This window comes from Salmo salar, chromosome ssa16 (genome assembly GCF_905237065.1).
Source record: "Salmo salar chromosome ssa16, Ssal_v3.1, whole genome shotgun sequence".
NCBI lineage: Eukaryota > Metazoa > Chordata > Actinopteri > Salmoniformes > Salmonidae > Salmo > Salmo salar.
The window spans coordinates 65,226,820-65,244,771 of record NC_059457.1 but is presented as its reverse complement, the minus strand read 5'-3'; the positions used below and the strand labels follow the sequence as shown (position 1 = coordinate 65,244,771).

The following is a 17,952-nucleotide window of genomic DNA, read 5'->3' as shown; positions in this document are numbered from 1 at the left end:
CCCCCCCACACAAAGTCAGCTCTCCTGACCAGATAGTGACACCATAGAGCCATATTTAAATACGCATGCGTACTTGCGAAAACTGGTCATTAGTTGGTTCTGGAAAGGGTATTTTTGTTAGGTCGATAGGACTGAATTCGGGTGTTTTGAATTTGTTCTTTCTCTAACCGTTTTTTATCTGCATACATTTCGGTAGGTGACCTGCATATTTTGCACATTCGGTTGACAATGTAATCTACACGTCTGTTTAAACCAACATTGGCTAGCTAGCAAAGTATTGTAGCTAGATATCTTTTTCCTGCATTGTTAGTTAGCAAGCACAACTTCGCTACCTAACAAACTAAATGGCTAACATAACGTTGGCTATCATATCGGAAGAACTGACTTTGTAGATATGGCACGTTGAAACACAGGCTTTATTTATCTACCCACTGTAGAGACACTTAGTTTCCCATGATATTTGATAATCAGACGTGAATATCGACGTCCTTTGTTCCAAGTTTTGTTAGCATTACAGGAAATTGTGGCTTGTTAGCTAAAGTTAGCTACTATGGGAGTTTCGCAGGTGCCACACGAACAAGCAAGGCCTGTCTGAACGGGCTCATGGCCGGAAGGTCCCGGTGCTCATACTAAAGCCTACCATCTTGGATGGTAACTAAGCAGGCTAGCTAGTTAACTAACTTCACCTAAGTACATTTTGATTGTATTTTATATTCATCATGACAAAGCCAGGTTAATGTCAACTTTGAAAAATGTCCAAATTACCAGATGTGGCTTGCTAATTAGCTAGCTACAATATAGCCAGAACAAGACATAGCATAGCTCTCGCATGGGCCTAACGTTACAGAAATCCTGTTGGGCAGAGCACGTTTCCAACTAGCTATACATAGCCTGCTAATGTTGACTAATTATCTTGACGGTGCGCAATCAGACGTTAATGTTCAACTTTTCTCATCCAGAGTGTCTTTTATGAATAATCAAAAGCAGCAAAAGCCAACGCTAACCGGCCAGCGTTTCAAAACGAGGAAAAGAGGTAAGTTGGTTATCTTCATTGTCGACCAATTTGCCACTACTTGTTTGGTTCATCTAGCTATGTCAAAATGGTACCGGCGGTGAAATTATGACATGTTTTTCAACAGATGAAAAGGAGAGATTTGACCCTACTCAGTTTCAAGAAAGTATCGTACAAGGCTTGAATCAAACTGGATCTGATTTGGAAGCTGTTGCAAAATTCCTTGATGCCTCTGGCGCCAAGCTTGACTACCGCCGGTATGCAGAGACACTCTTTGATATCCTGGTGGCTGGCGGAATGCTTGGTGAGTACAGATCTTTAAGTAGTGTTGAAAGTCAGTAGCTTTCAGGGATCCCTTGCCTCTTTCCAAAGTCCCACCCATCTGACCTTATTCTACAAAGCGTTTTGAGAAGGAACAAGGATTCAAGGAAAGTTTTAGAGGAAGTTTAGTGTTGGAAGTCAGTTTCCATTCCATTTGGTAAGCTCCTGTTGTCCAGATCAGCGCACTGACACTCTCTTTCTCCCCCTTCACCTGTCTGCAGCCCCAGGAGGAAGTATATCTGACGACCTGACCCGCACCGAGTTCTGCCTCTTCACGGCACAAGAGGACCTTGAGACAATGCAAGCATATGCTCAGGTAAGAGGATGTGGAAAAAGTTTATTACTGCAAAGTATCTATATCCAACTACAGAGATGCATCTGTCAAGAAGCTCTACCCAGCTAATCAATGCTGTATAATAACACATTTACCACAATGTCACATCTTACTTTGTTTTGGACTTGTAGGTTTTTAACAAGCTGATCCGGCGTTACAAGTACCTGGAGAAAGGGTTTGAGGAGGAGATCAAGAAGGTGAGACAGTTCGTTTGAACTCCTGCTTGGCAGTTGGCACTGAATGTTACACACAATGGACCCTGCATAAACTGTTTGAATGGGATATTTTATTTTCACAACAAAGAACTAAAACATTTACCCTGCAGGCTCATTGTTTTATCTACTCCGCAGTTGCTGCTGTTTTTAAAAGGGTTCACTGAATCAGAACGCAACAAGCTGGCTATGCTCACTGGCATACTGTTGGCCAATGGAAACATATCAGCCGCCGTCATTGGAAGTCTCTTCAACGAGAACGTGGTCAAAGAGGGTGAGTGTCTGCCAGCCCACCACTATCTTTACCTGGACCTGTCCAATGAGAGCTGCTTGTTTTCATTTTTTCCAAATGTTTGGTTACGGTTGCCCCAAATGAACATGGCTCTCTTCACTGGAAACTCACCTTTTTGTTAAATGATCTCTGAAATGGACACAGTATTCAGGCAATACATGTATTTTGTATGAACCCAATGTGTCTGAAATGAACATGTTTTTAGTTCATACAAAATAGTGATTTGAGTGCTGTTCATTGCAGGGTACCTGCTGCTTTGACTGTTGCTTTATCACTGTTTGCAGGAGTATCTGCAGCCTTTGCTGTCAAACTGTTCAAGTCCTGGATCTATGAAAGGGACATCAATGCTGTTGCTGTCGCTCTCCGCAAAGTCAGCATGGACAACAGGCTGATGGTAAAGCTACAATTCCTTACTTTATATTTTTTGTCCCTCTCCAAGGATACCAATACATATAGAAGAGTAAGAGGAGGTTTCCTCAACACAGAATAAAGGGATAGTTCTCCAAAATGATATACATTTCCTTACAACATTTAATGGCACTGGAGAGGATGGCTGATGTTTTATTGGCTTTTAACCAACTGCTATTTTGTTTGATTTTTCGCATTGTTTGTAACTTATTTTGTACATAATGTTGTTGCTGCTACTGTCTCTTATGACCGAAAGGAGCTTCTGGACATCAGCACAGCGTTTACTCACCTTTAATTGGACTAAGAATTCATCTTTAATGAGTCGGACGAGAGGGATTTACTCCAGACACCCGAACAGGCCCTCATCCCCGTCATTCACAGGAGGAGGAGACAGATTTCGCGTAAGGAGATCGGGATGCCTTGTGAGGATCAGGCGAGGAGTGGCTAATCTGCCTTTGCCATCCGTACTATTAGCCAATGTACAATCGCTGGAAAATAAATGGGATGAACTAAAAGCATGTATATTCTACCAACGGGACATTAAACTGTAATATCTTATGTTTCACAGAGTCATGGCTAAATGACGACATGATTAATACAGCTGGCGGGTTATACACGTGATCGGCAGGGTAGAACAACATTCTCTTAAGACAAGGGGTAGCGGTCTATGTATATTTGTAAACAGCTGGTGCACGATATCTAAGGAAGTCTCAAGGTTTTGCTTGCCTGAGGTAGAGTATCTCATGATAAGCTGTAAACAACACTATCTACCTAGAGTTTTCATATGTATTTTTCGTAGCCTGCATACCACCACAGACCGATGCTGTCACTAAGACAGCACTCAATGAGCTGTATACTGCCATAAGCAAACAGGTAAACGCTCATCCAGAGGCGGTGCTCCTTCTGCCGGGGACTTTAATGCAGGGAAACTTAAATCAGTTTACTTCATTTCTATCAGCATGTTAAATGTGCAACCAGAGAGAGGGAATTCTATCCTTCTGATTCCTGCTTACAAGCTAAAATTTAAGCAGGAAGCACCAGTGACCCGGTCAATATATATATTTTTTTAAGTGGTCAGATGAAGCAGATGCTAAACTTCAGGACTGTTTTGCTAGCACAGACTGGAATATTTTCCGTGATTCTTCCGATGGCATTAATGAGTGCACCATATCGGTCACTGGCTTCATCAATAAGTGCATCGACGACATCGTCCCCACAGTGACTACGTACATACTCCAACCAGAAGCCATGGATTACAGGCAACATCATCACTAAGCAAAAGGGTAGAGCTGCCTCATTCAAGGAGCGGGACTAACCTTGAAGCTTATAAGAAATCCCGCTATGCCCTCCAACGAACCATCAAACAGGCAAAGCGTCAATACAGGACTAAGATCGAATCGTACTACACCGGCACCGACGCTGGTCGGATGTGGCAGGGCTCGCAAACTATTAGACTACAAGGGACGCACAGCCGAGAGCTGCCCAGTCACACAAGCCTACCAGACGAGCTAAATAACTTCTATGCTCGCTTTGAGGAAAGTGACACTGCAACATGCATGACAGCATCATCTGTTCCGGATGACTGTGATCACTCTCTCCGCAGCCGATGTGAGTAAGACCTTTAAACAGGTCAACATTCACAAGGCCGCAGGGCCAAACGGATTACCAGGACGTGTTCTCCGAGCATGCGCTGACCAACTGGCAGTGTCTTTACTGACATTTTCAACCTGTCCGAGTCTGTAATACAAACATGTTTTAACCTCTCTGGGGTATGTGACACACTATTCAACAGCCAGTGAAATAGCAGGGCGGCAAATTCAAAACAATAAAAATCTCATAATTCAAATTTCTCAAACATATACAACTATTAAATCCCACTTTAAAGATGCACTTCTCGTTAATGCAACCACATTGTCCGATTTCAAAAAGGCTTTACGGAGAAAGCACAACATTAGATTATGTTAGGACAGCACCTAAACATGAAAAACCACACAGCCATTTTCCAAGCAAGGAGAGGCGTCACAAAAACCAGAAATACAGCTAAAATTAATCACTAACCTTTGATCTTCATCAGATGGCACTCATAGGACTTCATGTTACACAATACATGTATGTTTTGCTCGATAAAGTTCATATTTATATCCAAAAAACCAATTTTACATTGGCGTGAAATGTTTTGCCTCCCAAAACTTCCGGTGAATGAGCACATCAATTTACAGAAATACTCATCATAAACGTTGATTAAAATATTCAACAGTTAAAGAATTATAGATACATTTCTCCTTAATGCAACCGCTGTGTCAGATTTCAAAAAAGCTTTACGGCGAAAGCAAATCTTGCAATCTGAGTACAGCGCTCAGATATCAAAACAAGCCATACAGATACCCGCCATTTGAGTCAACAGAAATGACAAAAATTACATTATAAATATTCACTTACCTTTGATCTTCATCAGAATGCACTCCCAGGAATCCCAGTTCCAGAATAAATGTTTGTTTTGTTCGATAAAGTCCATCATTTATGTCCAAATACCTCCTTTTTGTTCGCATTTAGTCCACTACTCCAAATGCAGGAAGCGTGTGCAAAATGTCACGACAAAGTCCCCAAAAAGTTATTTTACATTCGTAGAAACATGTCAAACGATGTATAGCATCAATCTTTAGAATGTTTTTATCATAAATCTTAAGTAATATTCCAACCGGACAATTCCAATGTCTTCAAAAAAGAAAAGGAGCACAGCTAACTCTCACGGGAGCGCTCGCCTCTGAGCTCATGTCATTTTCTCAGTCTACTTCCAGGAGCTTTTGTTCTCTCCCTATTCACAGTAGAAGTATGAAACAGTGTTCTAAAGACTGTTGACATCTAGTGGAAGCCTTAGGAAGTGCAAAATTAACCCTAAGTCACTGTATACTGTATAGGCAATCACTTGGAAAAACTACAAACCTCAGATTTCCACACTTCCTGGTTGGATTAATCTCAGGTTTTTGCCTGCCATATGAGTTCTGTTATACTCAGACATCATTTATACAGTTTTAGAAACTTCAGTGTTCTATCCAAATCTACTAATAATATGCATATCCTACCTTCTGAGCCTGAGTAGCAGGCAGTTTACTACAGGCACGCCTTTCATCCGGACGTCAAAATACTGCCCCCTACCCTAGAGAAGTTAAGCAGACCACCATAGTCCCTGTGCCCAAGAACACTAAGGTAACCTGCCTAAATGACTTCTGACCCATAGCACTCACATTAGTAGCCATGAAGTGCTTTGAAAAGCTGTCCATGGCTCACGTCAACACCATTATCCCAGAAACCCTAGACCCACTCCAATTTGCATACCGCCCCAACAGCTCCACAGATGATGCAATCTCTATTGCGCTCCACACTGCCCTTTCACACATGGACAAAAGGAACGCCTATGAGAATGCTATTCATTGACTACAGCTCAGTGTTCAACACCATAGTGCTCTCAAGGCTCATCACTAAGCTAAGGACCCTGGGACTAAACACCTCCCTCTGCAACTGGATCCTGGACTTCCTGATGGGCCGCCCCCAAGTGGTAAGGGTACACAACAACACATCCTCAACACTGGGGCCCCTCAGGGGTGCATGCTCCTGTACTCCCTGTTCAGTCGTGGCTGCATGGCCAGGCCCGACACCATTAAGTTTTCCGATGACACAACAGTGGGAGGTCTGATCACTGACAACGACGAGACGGCCTATAGGGAGGTCAGAGACCTGACCGTGTGGCGCAAGGACAACAACCTCTCCTTCAACGTGATCAAGACAAAGGAGATGATTGTGGACTATAGGAAAAGGAGGACTGGGCACGCCCTCATTGACGGGGCTGTAGTGGAGCAGGTTGAGCGCTTCAAGTTCCTTGGCATCCACATCACCAGCATTCTAACATGGTCCAAGCACACCAAGACAGTTGTGAAGAGGCCACGACAAAATCTATTCCCCCTCAGGAGACTGAAAAGATTTGACATGGGTCCTCAGATCCTCAGGTTCTACAGCTGCACCATCGAGAGCATCCTGACTGGTTGCGTCACTGCCTGGTATGGCAACTGCTCGGCCTCCGACCGCATAGCACTACGGAGGGTACGGCCCAGGCTTCTAAACAGCTTCTACCCCCCCAAACCAATAGACTCATGAACATCTAATCAAATGGCTACCCAGACTATTTGCCTTGCCCCCCCCCCCACGCTGCTGCTACTTATTATCTATGCATAGTCACTTTAACTCTACCTACATGTACATATTACCTCGACTAACCGGTGCCCCCGCACATTGACTCTGTACCGGTACCCCCTGTATATAACCTCACTATTGTTATTTTACTGCTGCTCTTTAATTATTACTTTTATTTATTTTATTAACGGCGTTGTTTAAAGGCTTGAAAGTAAGCATGTCACTGTAAGGTCTATTTCCTGTTGTATTTGGTGCATGTGACAAATAAAATTGTATTTGATTACCCTGTAAGCCATGTGTCATACTAATTCCACGGACACCTGCAGACACTCGGCCGTTCACCGTTTCGTTGTACTTGATTGAGTTAAGGTCACTATTTAGTAAGGCACTCCCCTCACCTGCTTGTCTAGGTCTTAATTGAAGTAAAAACCAGCAGGCACTAGGCCCTCCATGGAATGAGTTTGACACCTGCTGTATGCAGTCTATGCTTTGGTATCCCTGGCACTGTTTCCATACGATAACATTTTAGCATTTGTGGCACATCCCATTAGTCGTGGGACCGATATTAAACATTTCACACCATTTTCAAACCATCTATAAGTGACTTTGAGCTTCACAATCAACTTTAGATACTTTTGGATGATTTGGACATGATGTGTGAAGAATGCTAATTGGCCCCATGACTTTTTAATGCTGAAACGTTAGCGTGTTGAAATGGTGCGAGGGATACTAAACCAAAGCATGGATTTCTGTCATACCTTATCCGTAGACTGCTTACAGGGTAAGGAATCAAGTATGCTTTTGTAATTTGTGTGAACTATCCCTTCAAGTCTAGTCGTAGTCTAAAAACCTTCCATGGAGATTGTCTGTTAAACCAGCTTAAGTTTTTATATAGGCCTTTAGATTTAAAACAAAATAAATATTGAATGGGAACTAATTACTTGTATCGATATCTGTCACAGGAGCTCTTTCCTGCCAACAAGCGGAGCTGTGAGCATTTTTCAAAGTACTTCACTGATGCGGGACTGAAGGAGCTGTCAGACTTTGCCAGGAACCAGGAGGCCATCGGGTCCCGTAAGGAGCTGCAGAAAGAGCTCCAAGAGATGATGGCCCGTGGGGACAACTTCAAAGATGTGAGACTTATTCTTATACCGTGGGCTAAAAGTATTGGGACAGTGACACATTTGTGTTGTTTTGACTCTACTGCATGCAGCACTTGGTATTTGAATTACAATGACAGATTCAAGTGCAGACTGTCCGCTTTCATTTGAGGGTGTTGTCATAGATCGGGTGAACCATTTGAGAAATTACAGCACTTTTTGTACATAGTCCCCACTTTTTTTAAAGGACAAAGTATTGAAACAAATTCACTTGTGTATTTAAGTAGTCAACAATTTAGTATTTGTTCCCGTATTCCTAGCATGCAACGATTGTAGCATAATGCCCAAGAAGACTAGAGGCTGTAATCGCTACCAAAGGTGCTTCAACAAAGTACTGAGTAAATGGTCTAGTAACTAGTTTTGCACTGTACAGTTCATATAAGGAAATAAGTCAATTGAAATTCATTTTAGGCTTATCTATGGATTTCACATGACTAGGGGCGCAGCCATGGGTGGCCCTAGGAGAGCATCAGCCCACCCACTCGGGAGCCAGGCACACCCACTGGGGAGCCAGACCCAGCCAATCAGAATGAGTTTTTCTCCACAAAATTACTTTATTATAGACAGAGAAACTCCTCAGTTTCATCAGCGTTCCGGGTGGCTGGTCTCTACCGATCCCGTAGGCGAAGAAGCTGGTTGTGGAGGTTCTAGGCTCACGTGGTTACACATGGTCTACGGTAGTGAGGCTGGAAGTACTGCAAAATTCTCTAAATTGACTTTCAATTCTCTGGCGACAGCTCTGGTGGACATTCCTCTAGTCTGCATGCGAATTGCACGCTCCCTCAACTTGAGACAACTGTGTACGTATGATATAACTGAACATTTTAGTGGCCTTTTGTCCTCAGCACACGGTGCACCTGTGTAATGAGCATGCTGTTTAATCAGCTTCTTGATATGCCACACCTGTCAGGTAGATGGATTACATAGGCAAAGGAGAAATGCTCACTAACAGGGAAGTCAACTAATTAAAATATGTTTTTTGGTGCGTATGGAGAATATCTGTTTTTTTGTTTTTTCTGGCTCATGAAACATGGGACCAACACTTTACATGTTGAATTTATATTTTTGTTCAGTGTATATATGCTTGATAGCTGGGCATTGTTCATTGACATGCTCCCTGCTGTGTTTAGATAATTGCCTACGTCAGGGAGGAGATGAAGAAGACCAGCATCTCTGAACAACTGATGATCGGAATCGTGTGGTCCAGTGTCATGAGCTGTGTGGAATGGAACAAGAAGGAAGAGCTGGTCTGCGAACAATCTATCAAACACTTGAAGGTAAATGCTTTGTAACTAGATTTCTGCGGTCTTGAACCGGTTTCTCAATGAGACAAACCTAGATGAAGGTTAAATTAGTTGCTGCTAAATTAACTTCAGATCAGTGTTTTCTGGAACTGTATAGTATTGGAAGAGGAGGGTGGGGCGGTAGTAATATGGGCCAGATTGGAGCGTGATTAGGTTTTAGTTGGCTGGTTTTAGTCCAGTCAACCACCTTGTGCTCCCCGACTTGGTGAAAATACTGTCAATGTCCCCTTAAGCAAGGCACTTAACCCTAATTGCTCCTGTAAGTTGCTCTGGATAAGAGCATCTGCTAAATGACTCAAATGTAAATGTAGGTGCTTATATTGCTCCTGTGCTTGCCCCTGACATCTTGTCATTGCAACTAAGAACCTGTTCTTAATTGACTTGCATATTAGTAAATAAAGATTGGATGAATGGAAACTAATTGGTCCTCTCTCCACCACAGCAATAGTCCTCTCCTGGAGGTGTTCACCTTTCCAAGGAGCCTCTGAGATCATCTAGTCTCTAACCCTCCATTACCCTAACCCCCTGTCTTTCTCTCTTCTCCACAGCAATACAGTCCTCTCCTGAAAGCATTCACCTCCCAGGGAGCCTCTGAGATCATCCTGCTGGTGAAAATCCAGGAGTACTGCTATGACAACATTCACTTCATGAAGGCCTTCCAGAAGATTGTGGTGCTCCTCTACAAAGGTGTGAGCCCTGGTTGAAAGTATTGCACTATAAAGGGAATTGGGTGCCATTTTGGATCCAGCCTGTGTGTGGGGGGGAACAATGGCTGTCATGTGACATGTCATTTAGGTACGTTCATTAGGTACCATGGTGTGCCCTTTATGGTGTGCTCTCATTACCTTTGGCCTAACATTCTTATATTCCTTGTTATTGCCCCCTCTCCCAACACAGCGGATGTTTTGAGTGAAGAGGCCATTCTTAAGTGGTACGCAGAGGCCCACGTTGCTAAAGGAAAGAGTGTTTTCCTCGAGCAGATGAAGAAATTTGTTGAGTGGCTGAAAAATGCAGAGGAAGGTAAAAAGAAACGGCGTTTAATAGTAAATGGTCACCTTTTTGAAAATTATCTTAATATTCATGTTCCTGTAAATTCTAATGTTCTGATTTGAGTCGACTCTTTTGTGTCTTCCAGAGTCTGAGTCCGAGGACGAAGAAGAGAACTGAGAACTCGACCCTCCACGTGCATTTTAAACGGCACAGTAGGAGCAGTAGAATGTTTTTGTTACTGAAGTGCTAGTCTCTCCCAGTCCTGTTTTCTTATTTTACCTTCTGTTTTCTTTCACCCCTCTCCAACTTCAACATTTACATTTTAACTCAAGGGCTGTGATGTGAACAGTACACTCCTTATTACGTTTTGTTTTAAACTTACCCTTAATAGTTCACACGTATTGTGAATTAAAACCTCAATCATAAGATTAACAAATGAAGTGTTGATTTGTTTGGAAAGAAGCAGAAATGAACCCCCTTTATTAGTATTACTATTATGCCTTCTGTGTTTTGGAAATGGAACATTCCACTTGATTAAGATACTCTATTGATGTTGCTGCATCCAGTCTGATAACCCTGATACTGCTCTATCTGTTAATATTGCAGTAGTGCGCCTTCTTGCTATGTGACTTAAAGGCACCCTAAAATGACAAGTCATTGCCTTCTCGCCAAAGGATTTACCGGTAGCCCTATCCTCATGTTAGCTCCTTCCTGACCTTTGGCCTTTTGGACAAACCTGTAATGAACAGTTGAATTGGTGATCGGATGAACGTTGTGGCAGTGACTCATCTTGGTAGAACCACCTCTTGACCTGACTGACATCCTCTCTGGAAGATGCAATGCCAGCTAAGTAATATTGGTTAATTTCTTTAATCTGATTAAACCAATAATTTTTTTAAGAAATAAAGATGACTAAAATTCATATTGTTCTGATTTATTTATGGTATACATTTCTTGTATGTTTGGTGTGTAGCATTACAATCAATTACTAAACTTAGGTGCCTGCTGTACTAATACAACTCCACCTGAGGTCCCAAATGCACACACAGCTTAATGTTATTACTGGGTAAACCTGATTTAATATACTACACAATTTACAGGAATTGGTCTTGAGTGATTTTCTAAGGCTCTGTTTACACAGGCAGCACAATTCTGATCTTTTGCCCAATTTTTTATTTTATTTTACCTTTGTTTAACCAGGTAGGCAAGTTGAGAACAAGTTCTCATTTACAACTGCGACCTGGCCAAGATAAAGCAAAGCAGTTCGACACATACAACAACACAGTTACACATGGAGTAAAACAAACATACAGTACAAAAACAAGTCTATGTACAATGTGAGCAAATGAGGTGAGATAAGGGTGGTAAAGGCAATAAAAAGGCCACGGTGGCAAAGTAAATACAATATAGCAATTAAAAACACTGGAATTGTAGATTTGCAGTAGGTGAATGTGCAAAGTAGAAATACTTGGGTGCAAGGGAGCAAAATAACTGAATACAGTTGGGGATGAGGTAATTGTTTGGGCTATTTATAGATTGGCTATGTACAGGTGCAGTGATCTGTGAGCTGCTCTGACAGCTGGTGCTTAAAGTTGGTGAGGGAGATAAGTATTTTCAGTTTCAGAGATTTTTGTAGTTCGTTCCAGTCATTGGCAGCAGAGAACTGGAAGGAGAGGGGTTGACCAGTGAAATACACCTGCTGGAGCGCATGCTAAGTGGGTGCTGCTATGGTGACCAGCGAGCTGAGATAAGGCAGGACTTTACCTAGCAGGGTCTTGTAGATGACCTGGAACCAGTGGGTTTGGCGACGAGTATGAACCGAGGGCCAGCCAACGAGAGCGTATAGGTCGCAGTGGTGGGTAGTATATGGTGCTTTGGTGACAAAACGGATGGCACTGTGATAGACTGCATCCAATGTGTTGAGTAGGGTGTTGGAGGCTATTTTGTAAATGACATCGCCGAAGTCGAGGATCGGTAGGATGGTCAGTTTTACAAGGGTATGTTTGGCAGCATGAGTGAAGGATGCTTTGTTGCGAAATAGGAAGCCAATTCTAGATTTAACTTTGGATTGGAGATGTTTGATCTGAGTCTGGAAGGAGAGTTTACAGTCCAGCCAGACACCTAGGTATTTGTAGTTGTCCACATATTCTAAGTCAGAACCGTCCAGAGTGGTGATACTGGACGGGCGGGCAGGTGCAGGCAGCGATCGGTTGAAGAGCATGCATTTAGTTTTACTTGTATTTAAGAGCAGTTGGAGGCTACGGAAGGAGAGTTGTATGGCATTGAAGCTCGTCTGGAGGGTAGTTAACACAGTGTCCAAAGAAGGGCTAGAAGTATACAGAATGGTGTCGTCTGCGTAGAGGTGGATCAGAGACTCAGATCAGAATTATTGACTAAAGAGCTGATTGGTCAAGTTAGTGGGAAAAGTTCAGAATTGGACTCCCTGTGTAAACTTGGCCTAAGAAGGTATTTTACATGCACATTCAACTCATTAGTCCAATATTTATTTTGAAAGTAGTTTAATGATTGTTTACAAGTCAAATATATTTTTTACTTATTGTACAACAGCTTCTCATTGTTTGCAATGTGAAGAGGACAATTGTCTTACATAAGTTAGGAGAAATTCAAGTATGTTTACAACAATGTTACACATTACAATAGACTTGGAGGTAGACCTATAATTCTATTAGGTTAATATATTCAGAGGTCTTCATTGAGGTAAAAGTGTATTGCAGTCAGTGTGCAATATCGTTATTTGTTTTGGATAATTCATCCAAATAAGATCGTATTTTTATTTTGCATGATTTTGAAGTAATTTATTATATACCCAAATCAATGCAGTCAATTCTGTTCCTGTCTTTTAAATTATATTGTTCAACGGCTGATGAAACTAACACTGTCAAAGTGTGAAAACATTTGATTAGTGTTATTTCCTGATAGTTGCTGGTTGAAAATACAATCTACACAGGCCCTTCTGATCAGCAGGTTTCCATGGTTGTGAGTTTTGGCTTTCCATGGTGACATCACCATGTGGTAAATTGCTTAATAGACCATGACAATAAAGAGTTCCAAACCCCTCTGCCAATAACGGCTAGTTATCAGTTTACCCTTCCCACTCAGACCACTCCCAGACAGTCCTAGCAAACTTGAGAAAGTTTTGTGCTAAAAAGCCATTTTTTTTTTCAATTTGAATGGAAATATATTACAGTAAGGTATTTTGATAACTAGAAATTATTTGATTGATATAAAAACAGCTGCATTGGGCCTTCAAAGGTGCAACCAATACTGCACAAACACATGCAGAACTATTGTGTGTTTGTGAATTGTGAAAAGGCTTGTGCAATACATGCAAGTAAACATTTCTCAACATACAGTATAACATTGAACTCCCAAAAGCAGTGTTTACATATGTATGTTACATTTTCTTTTGATCTACACCATGTTACATTTGACATGGAATATGACTTGATGTTGTGGTAAAGTTTGTAAACACCAAGTCTGGTTGCTTCTGCTGTACTAGTGGGCGGGGCCGACATATAGCACTTCATATTTGGATTCAAGCACATTTTATATTTTGTATATTGTTGTTTTGCCTCCCCCATTTAAATTAAGACTCCCTCGAAAGAATTGGCTTATATTCATTTACTAAGTGTACTCTCCTGGTTAAAATAAATTTAAATATTACTGCTACCAAAGTGTATTTGGGACTATTGAATTGAGTTTGAATGGCAGTTAGAATTCATAATTGTCAAGCACGGCACCCTCTCCTCAGTTGGCAAAAGATGAGTCAGTCAGGAGACAAGCCAACCAGTCCACTACTCCACTGACAGTCCACTACTCCACTGACGAACCGCTGCATGGCCTAGGATTGGGTTACAACCATGTGACTGGCTGCATGGGGGAGGCCAGACTGTTTTTTAGGAGCGCGACGCTAGGGCTTACTATTTCTGATACCGAAATAGCCCACTGTCAGGTGGAACCTTACACATTGCGCTCGAGTTACAATTTTACCAAAACACGGTGGAAAGAACGCACATGTAGTGAACGGAAAGTGCATTTCGGTGGGGGTTTTTTTGTCCTAAGATTTTGCAAAAATATGTACAAAGTTATATAGTTTTTTTTCTTCCACTCGTAGGTACATGTAAACATCCATGTGACTTGGTATGCATCCTTGTTGCATCCTTGTATTGACAGTAGTGCGTGACCATGTCAGATGGCTGTGGGCTTTCCTCCATCTCTGAGCTGTCAGGGTAGAGAAATTGTAGTAGTTTACATTGAAATAAAACCATTGAAATACTATTGATTGGGATGGCTGTTATGGAATTGCTCCAATCTTAAATAAAGTACTGACCCATTATCTAAATGTAGCCAAATCCCATCCATTTTATTTTATAGAGATTACATGCAGCCTTCTATGATAGCCCACAGCCTGTCAACCAAAATATACTGATTTATTTTGAGGACTCACCGTTTTCCTCTGGTTACTGAGACAGAAAGTGCATATGGGCCTGAGCGCGGGGCTGCTGCTGTTGATGTTGGTGCTGCTCTGCAGGACGCTGTGGTACCCAAGACAGGGCTGTCGGTCCAAACACTCGTCCCCCAGCAGCAGCACGTTGGCAAGGTGGGAGATGTAGCTGGACGCCAGGCGTAGCGTCTCGATCTTGGACAGTTTCCTGTCGGCTGGTTCTGTGGGAATGAGGGTGCGCAGCGCGGTGAAGGCCGTGTTCACGCTGTGGGTCCGGTCCCGCTCCCGCGCGTTGGCTGCCTGCCTCTGTTTGCTAACGCCCTGCAGACGCCTGCTGCACCCCCTCTCCCTCTGCCTGGCCCTCTCCCGGCCCCCTCCCTGGGGGCTACAGCCGCCGCCCGTCGACTTGTTGTCGGAGCTCTCCTCGCTTCCGCTATCCAGTTCGTCCAGGTCGGAGGGGAAACCGTCCGGCGCGGCACCCTGTTCGCTCCCTGTGGACTTCATGGTGGACCTGGCTGGGTGTCTAAGGCGGGGGAATGAGTTGGGGTCTGGGACTGGCTCTGCTCCTGTGTCTGTTTCATGGCGACTGCTTTATAAATGCAGAGTGAAAATAGCACCTGGGACCAGCTGCCGCCGTGTGATCCGGTGACTGGGGGTGCGGGGATCCTGCGCTAACTGGGCTCACGCCATCCCCTTGGCAGAGCATCATGCCATTTCTTGAATAACGGATCCTTTCTGGGCCCGGTCACCATGCATGTGGCCTCTGGAAAAGGAAAGACAGGTGGAGGCTGGAGATGAGAAGCCACCGGTCGTGGTTCTTTGGGTGCTTGAGGTTTATATATATATATAACCCCCCACTGTGAGCCAGCACACTCCCACTTTGCTCCTAACCCCTGCCCCTTGGCACCTTGACCCCTAACCCCTTCGATGTTTGCAGATCTGTAAGGTGGAAGCTTGACCATTACACTGCTTATACTTATCCAGCCCCTTCAGATCTGCAAGCATTGAGGGGTCGGGGTGTGACAGTGTGACTGCAGATGCACTACATTAACCTTCTCCCACTCTCAGCCCACGTAAACACATGGTCGTGCTGTGACTCTCTACTCCCTCCATCACGAACCTTAATTTTCTTATCTCCTGCTTCCTGGAGGTCGTTCATCTTCTCCCGCTGATTCAAATGCCGGTCTAACTACCTGAAGCCTCAACAACATACACACATTCGCACAAACTTCTATTGCACGCGGTGTGTGCAAAGGTCACCAAAGGTCACGAAAAGATGACAATGCAAATCTTGACATAGTGAAAACATTCCCCCGGTTTACGCTAGGCCACTGTGTCAGTCAAATGACTGATATTTAGAACATGCTGCATAGTTCACATTAGGATGTGTGTTCCTAGAAATCCTGTCAGTATTATTTGGTGAAGTGTTTCGGGAGAAGTGCTACTTCGTTACAGCATGTCAACAACTCTCAGAACTCAAATTCAAACTCAGTTCAAACCCCCAGTGAAGGAATTCCTCCTTGGTCTTAGAGTCATGACACCAGCTTCAGTGCTCTCCGACCAGGACCGTGAGTGAGTAGTCCAGGTGTATCAGTCACCCTCCAGCTGTTCCTCCACCCCATGGCAGTCTCTCCATAACTTGTGCCATCTTTAGCCTTGATATAAATATCTGTGAATGTACAAGTCACTTATATAGTGTTACTTCAGTAAACTTTAAGATCATCATACCAAGATTTTCGTCTTGATACCAACAATAGTTTTAGTGTTCCTGAGAGCAATGTAAGTTGTGTGAAGAGAATTATAACCACAGCAATTACATATCAGTAGGTTTGAATGATTTCAAAGGGCCAACTGAGCTAATCAATGCAACAATATACTGTGGAAATGAAAATATAAAACATTAGGGGAGTTGATTTGTATGTTCTTTGTCAAGTTGTTGTTTGAGTATTTCAGGTCTACACTACGGGTTATATAGCAATAGACTGCATGTCATCACTAGATGGCAATATAGCACTGGTGTGGAATTACTATGAGCCATTTTGACAGAAGTACTTTTGACAGCCTTTCTTTGTGTAGGTGGGCACGGGCATACATCCACAGGAACGGAGCTGTGTCAGCCATGTGTGGGCTGTGTGTGTGTGAGACAGCACATTGGAGACTTACTAGTGACAAGTGCGTGACATGTTTTGACGTAGCAGCTCTGTCACTAACACTTCTGACAGAGGGAGAAGAGCGAGAGGAGAGGGAACGATCGGTGGGAGAGAGAGGAGAGCGAGAGAGGAGGAAAGAGGAGAAAGAGAGGGAGAGGGAGAGCAGGGGGCTGAGAGATTCAAGGAACAAGGTGCAGGTCTACATGCTTGTCTGTCGGTGCTAAAAGAGTGGTGTAGTTAGGTGTAGCTCGGCTTCTTCTTTCATGTAGTAGGGTAACATTAGCAGCTGCTTCTCCCCTTTGCTTCTGGACCATTATGCAACATTGGGAAACTTTGCACTTCCCAAATCACTTTGATTACCACCCATAGATGTGTACAGGTACACTTTATTGTTAACTATGGAGGGTTTAGATAGATCAGACAATGAGCCTGGGGACTAACAAAGGACAGGTTGAAAAGAGAGGGAGAGAGAGAATAAAATAAAATAAATTTGTATTTGTCACATGCGTTGTAAACAAAATGTTTAGACTAACAGTGAAATGCTAATTTACGGGTCATTTTCCAACAATGCAGAGTTAAAACATATATTTTTTTAAATAGTGACACAAGGAATAGCAACACAGTGAATAACAAATAACAATAACGAGTAAAAATAACATGGCTATTTACAGGCAGTACCAGTACAGAGTCGATGTGCAGGGGTAAGAGGTAATTGAGGTAGCTATGTATATATAGGTAGGGGTAAAGTGAGACGGATCTGACAGAGACATTCAGACAGACACAGAAAGGTAAATTAAGGTTCTAACTGAATTTGTTGGAAAGGAAGATACATTGTCAGTGCCGTGACAAAATGAACAGCGTTTCTATTTAATGTGAGCAATTCCGTTGTTCCAAAATAAACACATTACCATAAACTAATATCTTTTAGCATCTTGTGAGGAATAAACAGCAGAGAATACAACAGTAATTTCCCTAACAAAGTTTGTTTCGCTTCTCAAAGTTTTAACCGTGAGAGACAATCACTGAGGGTGGATCTCAGGCTTTCCCGTGATATTTACCATCCAGGAGTTAGTGAGATTGCCACAGAATTATTCTGAACACTATTTCAAAAGCAGA

At 42.8% G+C, this 17,952-nt stretch overlaps 2 protein-coding genes across 2 annotated transcripts; one reads left to right on the top strand and one right to left on the bottom strand.

Annotated features, from left to right (window-relative positions):
• On the top strand, positions 1–11,143 carry LOC106574295 (basic leucine zipper and W2 domain-containing protein 1-A). Its single transcript, XM_014150094.2, has 12 exons — positions 1–192; positions 960–1,033; positions 1,140–1,316; positions 1,555–1,649; positions 1,799–1,864; positions 2,018–2,153; positions 2,456–2,565; positions 7,730–7,900; positions 9,058–9,204; positions 9,780–9,918; positions 10,129–10,251; positions 10,367–11,143. Exons 2-12 carry the CDS (start codon positions 970–972, stop codon positions 10,396–10,398), a joined length of 1,260 nt encoding a protein of 419 aa, XP_014005569.1. The 5' UTR covers positions 1–192; positions 960–969; the 3' UTR covers positions 10,399–11,143.
• Positions 11,144–12,834: 1,691 nt separating this feature from the next.
• On the bottom strand, positions 12,835–15,490 carry LOC106574296 (basic helix-loop-helix transcription factor scleraxis). The gene is made up of 2 exons (XM_014150095.2): positions 14,690–15,490; positions 12,835–14,463 (listed from the first exon to the last, which is right to left on the bottom strand). Exons 1-2 carry the CDS (start codon positions 15,188–15,190, stop codon positions 14,431–14,433), a joined length of 534 nt encoding a protein of 177 aa, XP_014005570.1. The 5' UTR covers positions 15,191–15,490; the 3' UTR covers positions 12,835–14,430.
• Positions 15,491–17,952: the final 2,462 nt, after the last annotated feature.

What these genes read in the sequence shown, in the direction of transcription:
- LOC106574296 (XM_014150095.2), bottom strand. Translation starts at nt 15,190, where the DNA reads ATGAAGTCCACAGGGAGCGAACAGGGTGCCGCGCCGGACGGTTTCCCC. An exon ending in TCAGTAACCAGAGGAAAACG is followed by an intron (nt 14,464 to 14,689) that starts GTGAGTCCTCAA and finishes CTACCCTGACAG; the next exon opens with CTCAGAGATGGAGGAAAGCC.
- LOC106574295 (XM_014150094.2), top strand. Translation starts at nt 970, where the DNA reads ATGAATAATCAAAAGCAGCAAAAGCCAACGCTAACCGGCCAGCGTTTC. An exon ending in CGAGAACGTGGTCAAAGAGG is followed by an intron (nt 2,154 to 2,455) that starts GTGAGTGTCTGC and finishes CACTGTTTGCAG; the next exon opens with GAGTATCTGCAGCCTTTGCT. An exon ending in TGTGGTGCTCCTCTACAAAG is followed by an intron (nt 9,919 to 10,128) that starts GTGTGAGCCCTG and finishes CTCCCAACACAG; the next exon opens with CGGATGTTTTGAGTGAAGAG.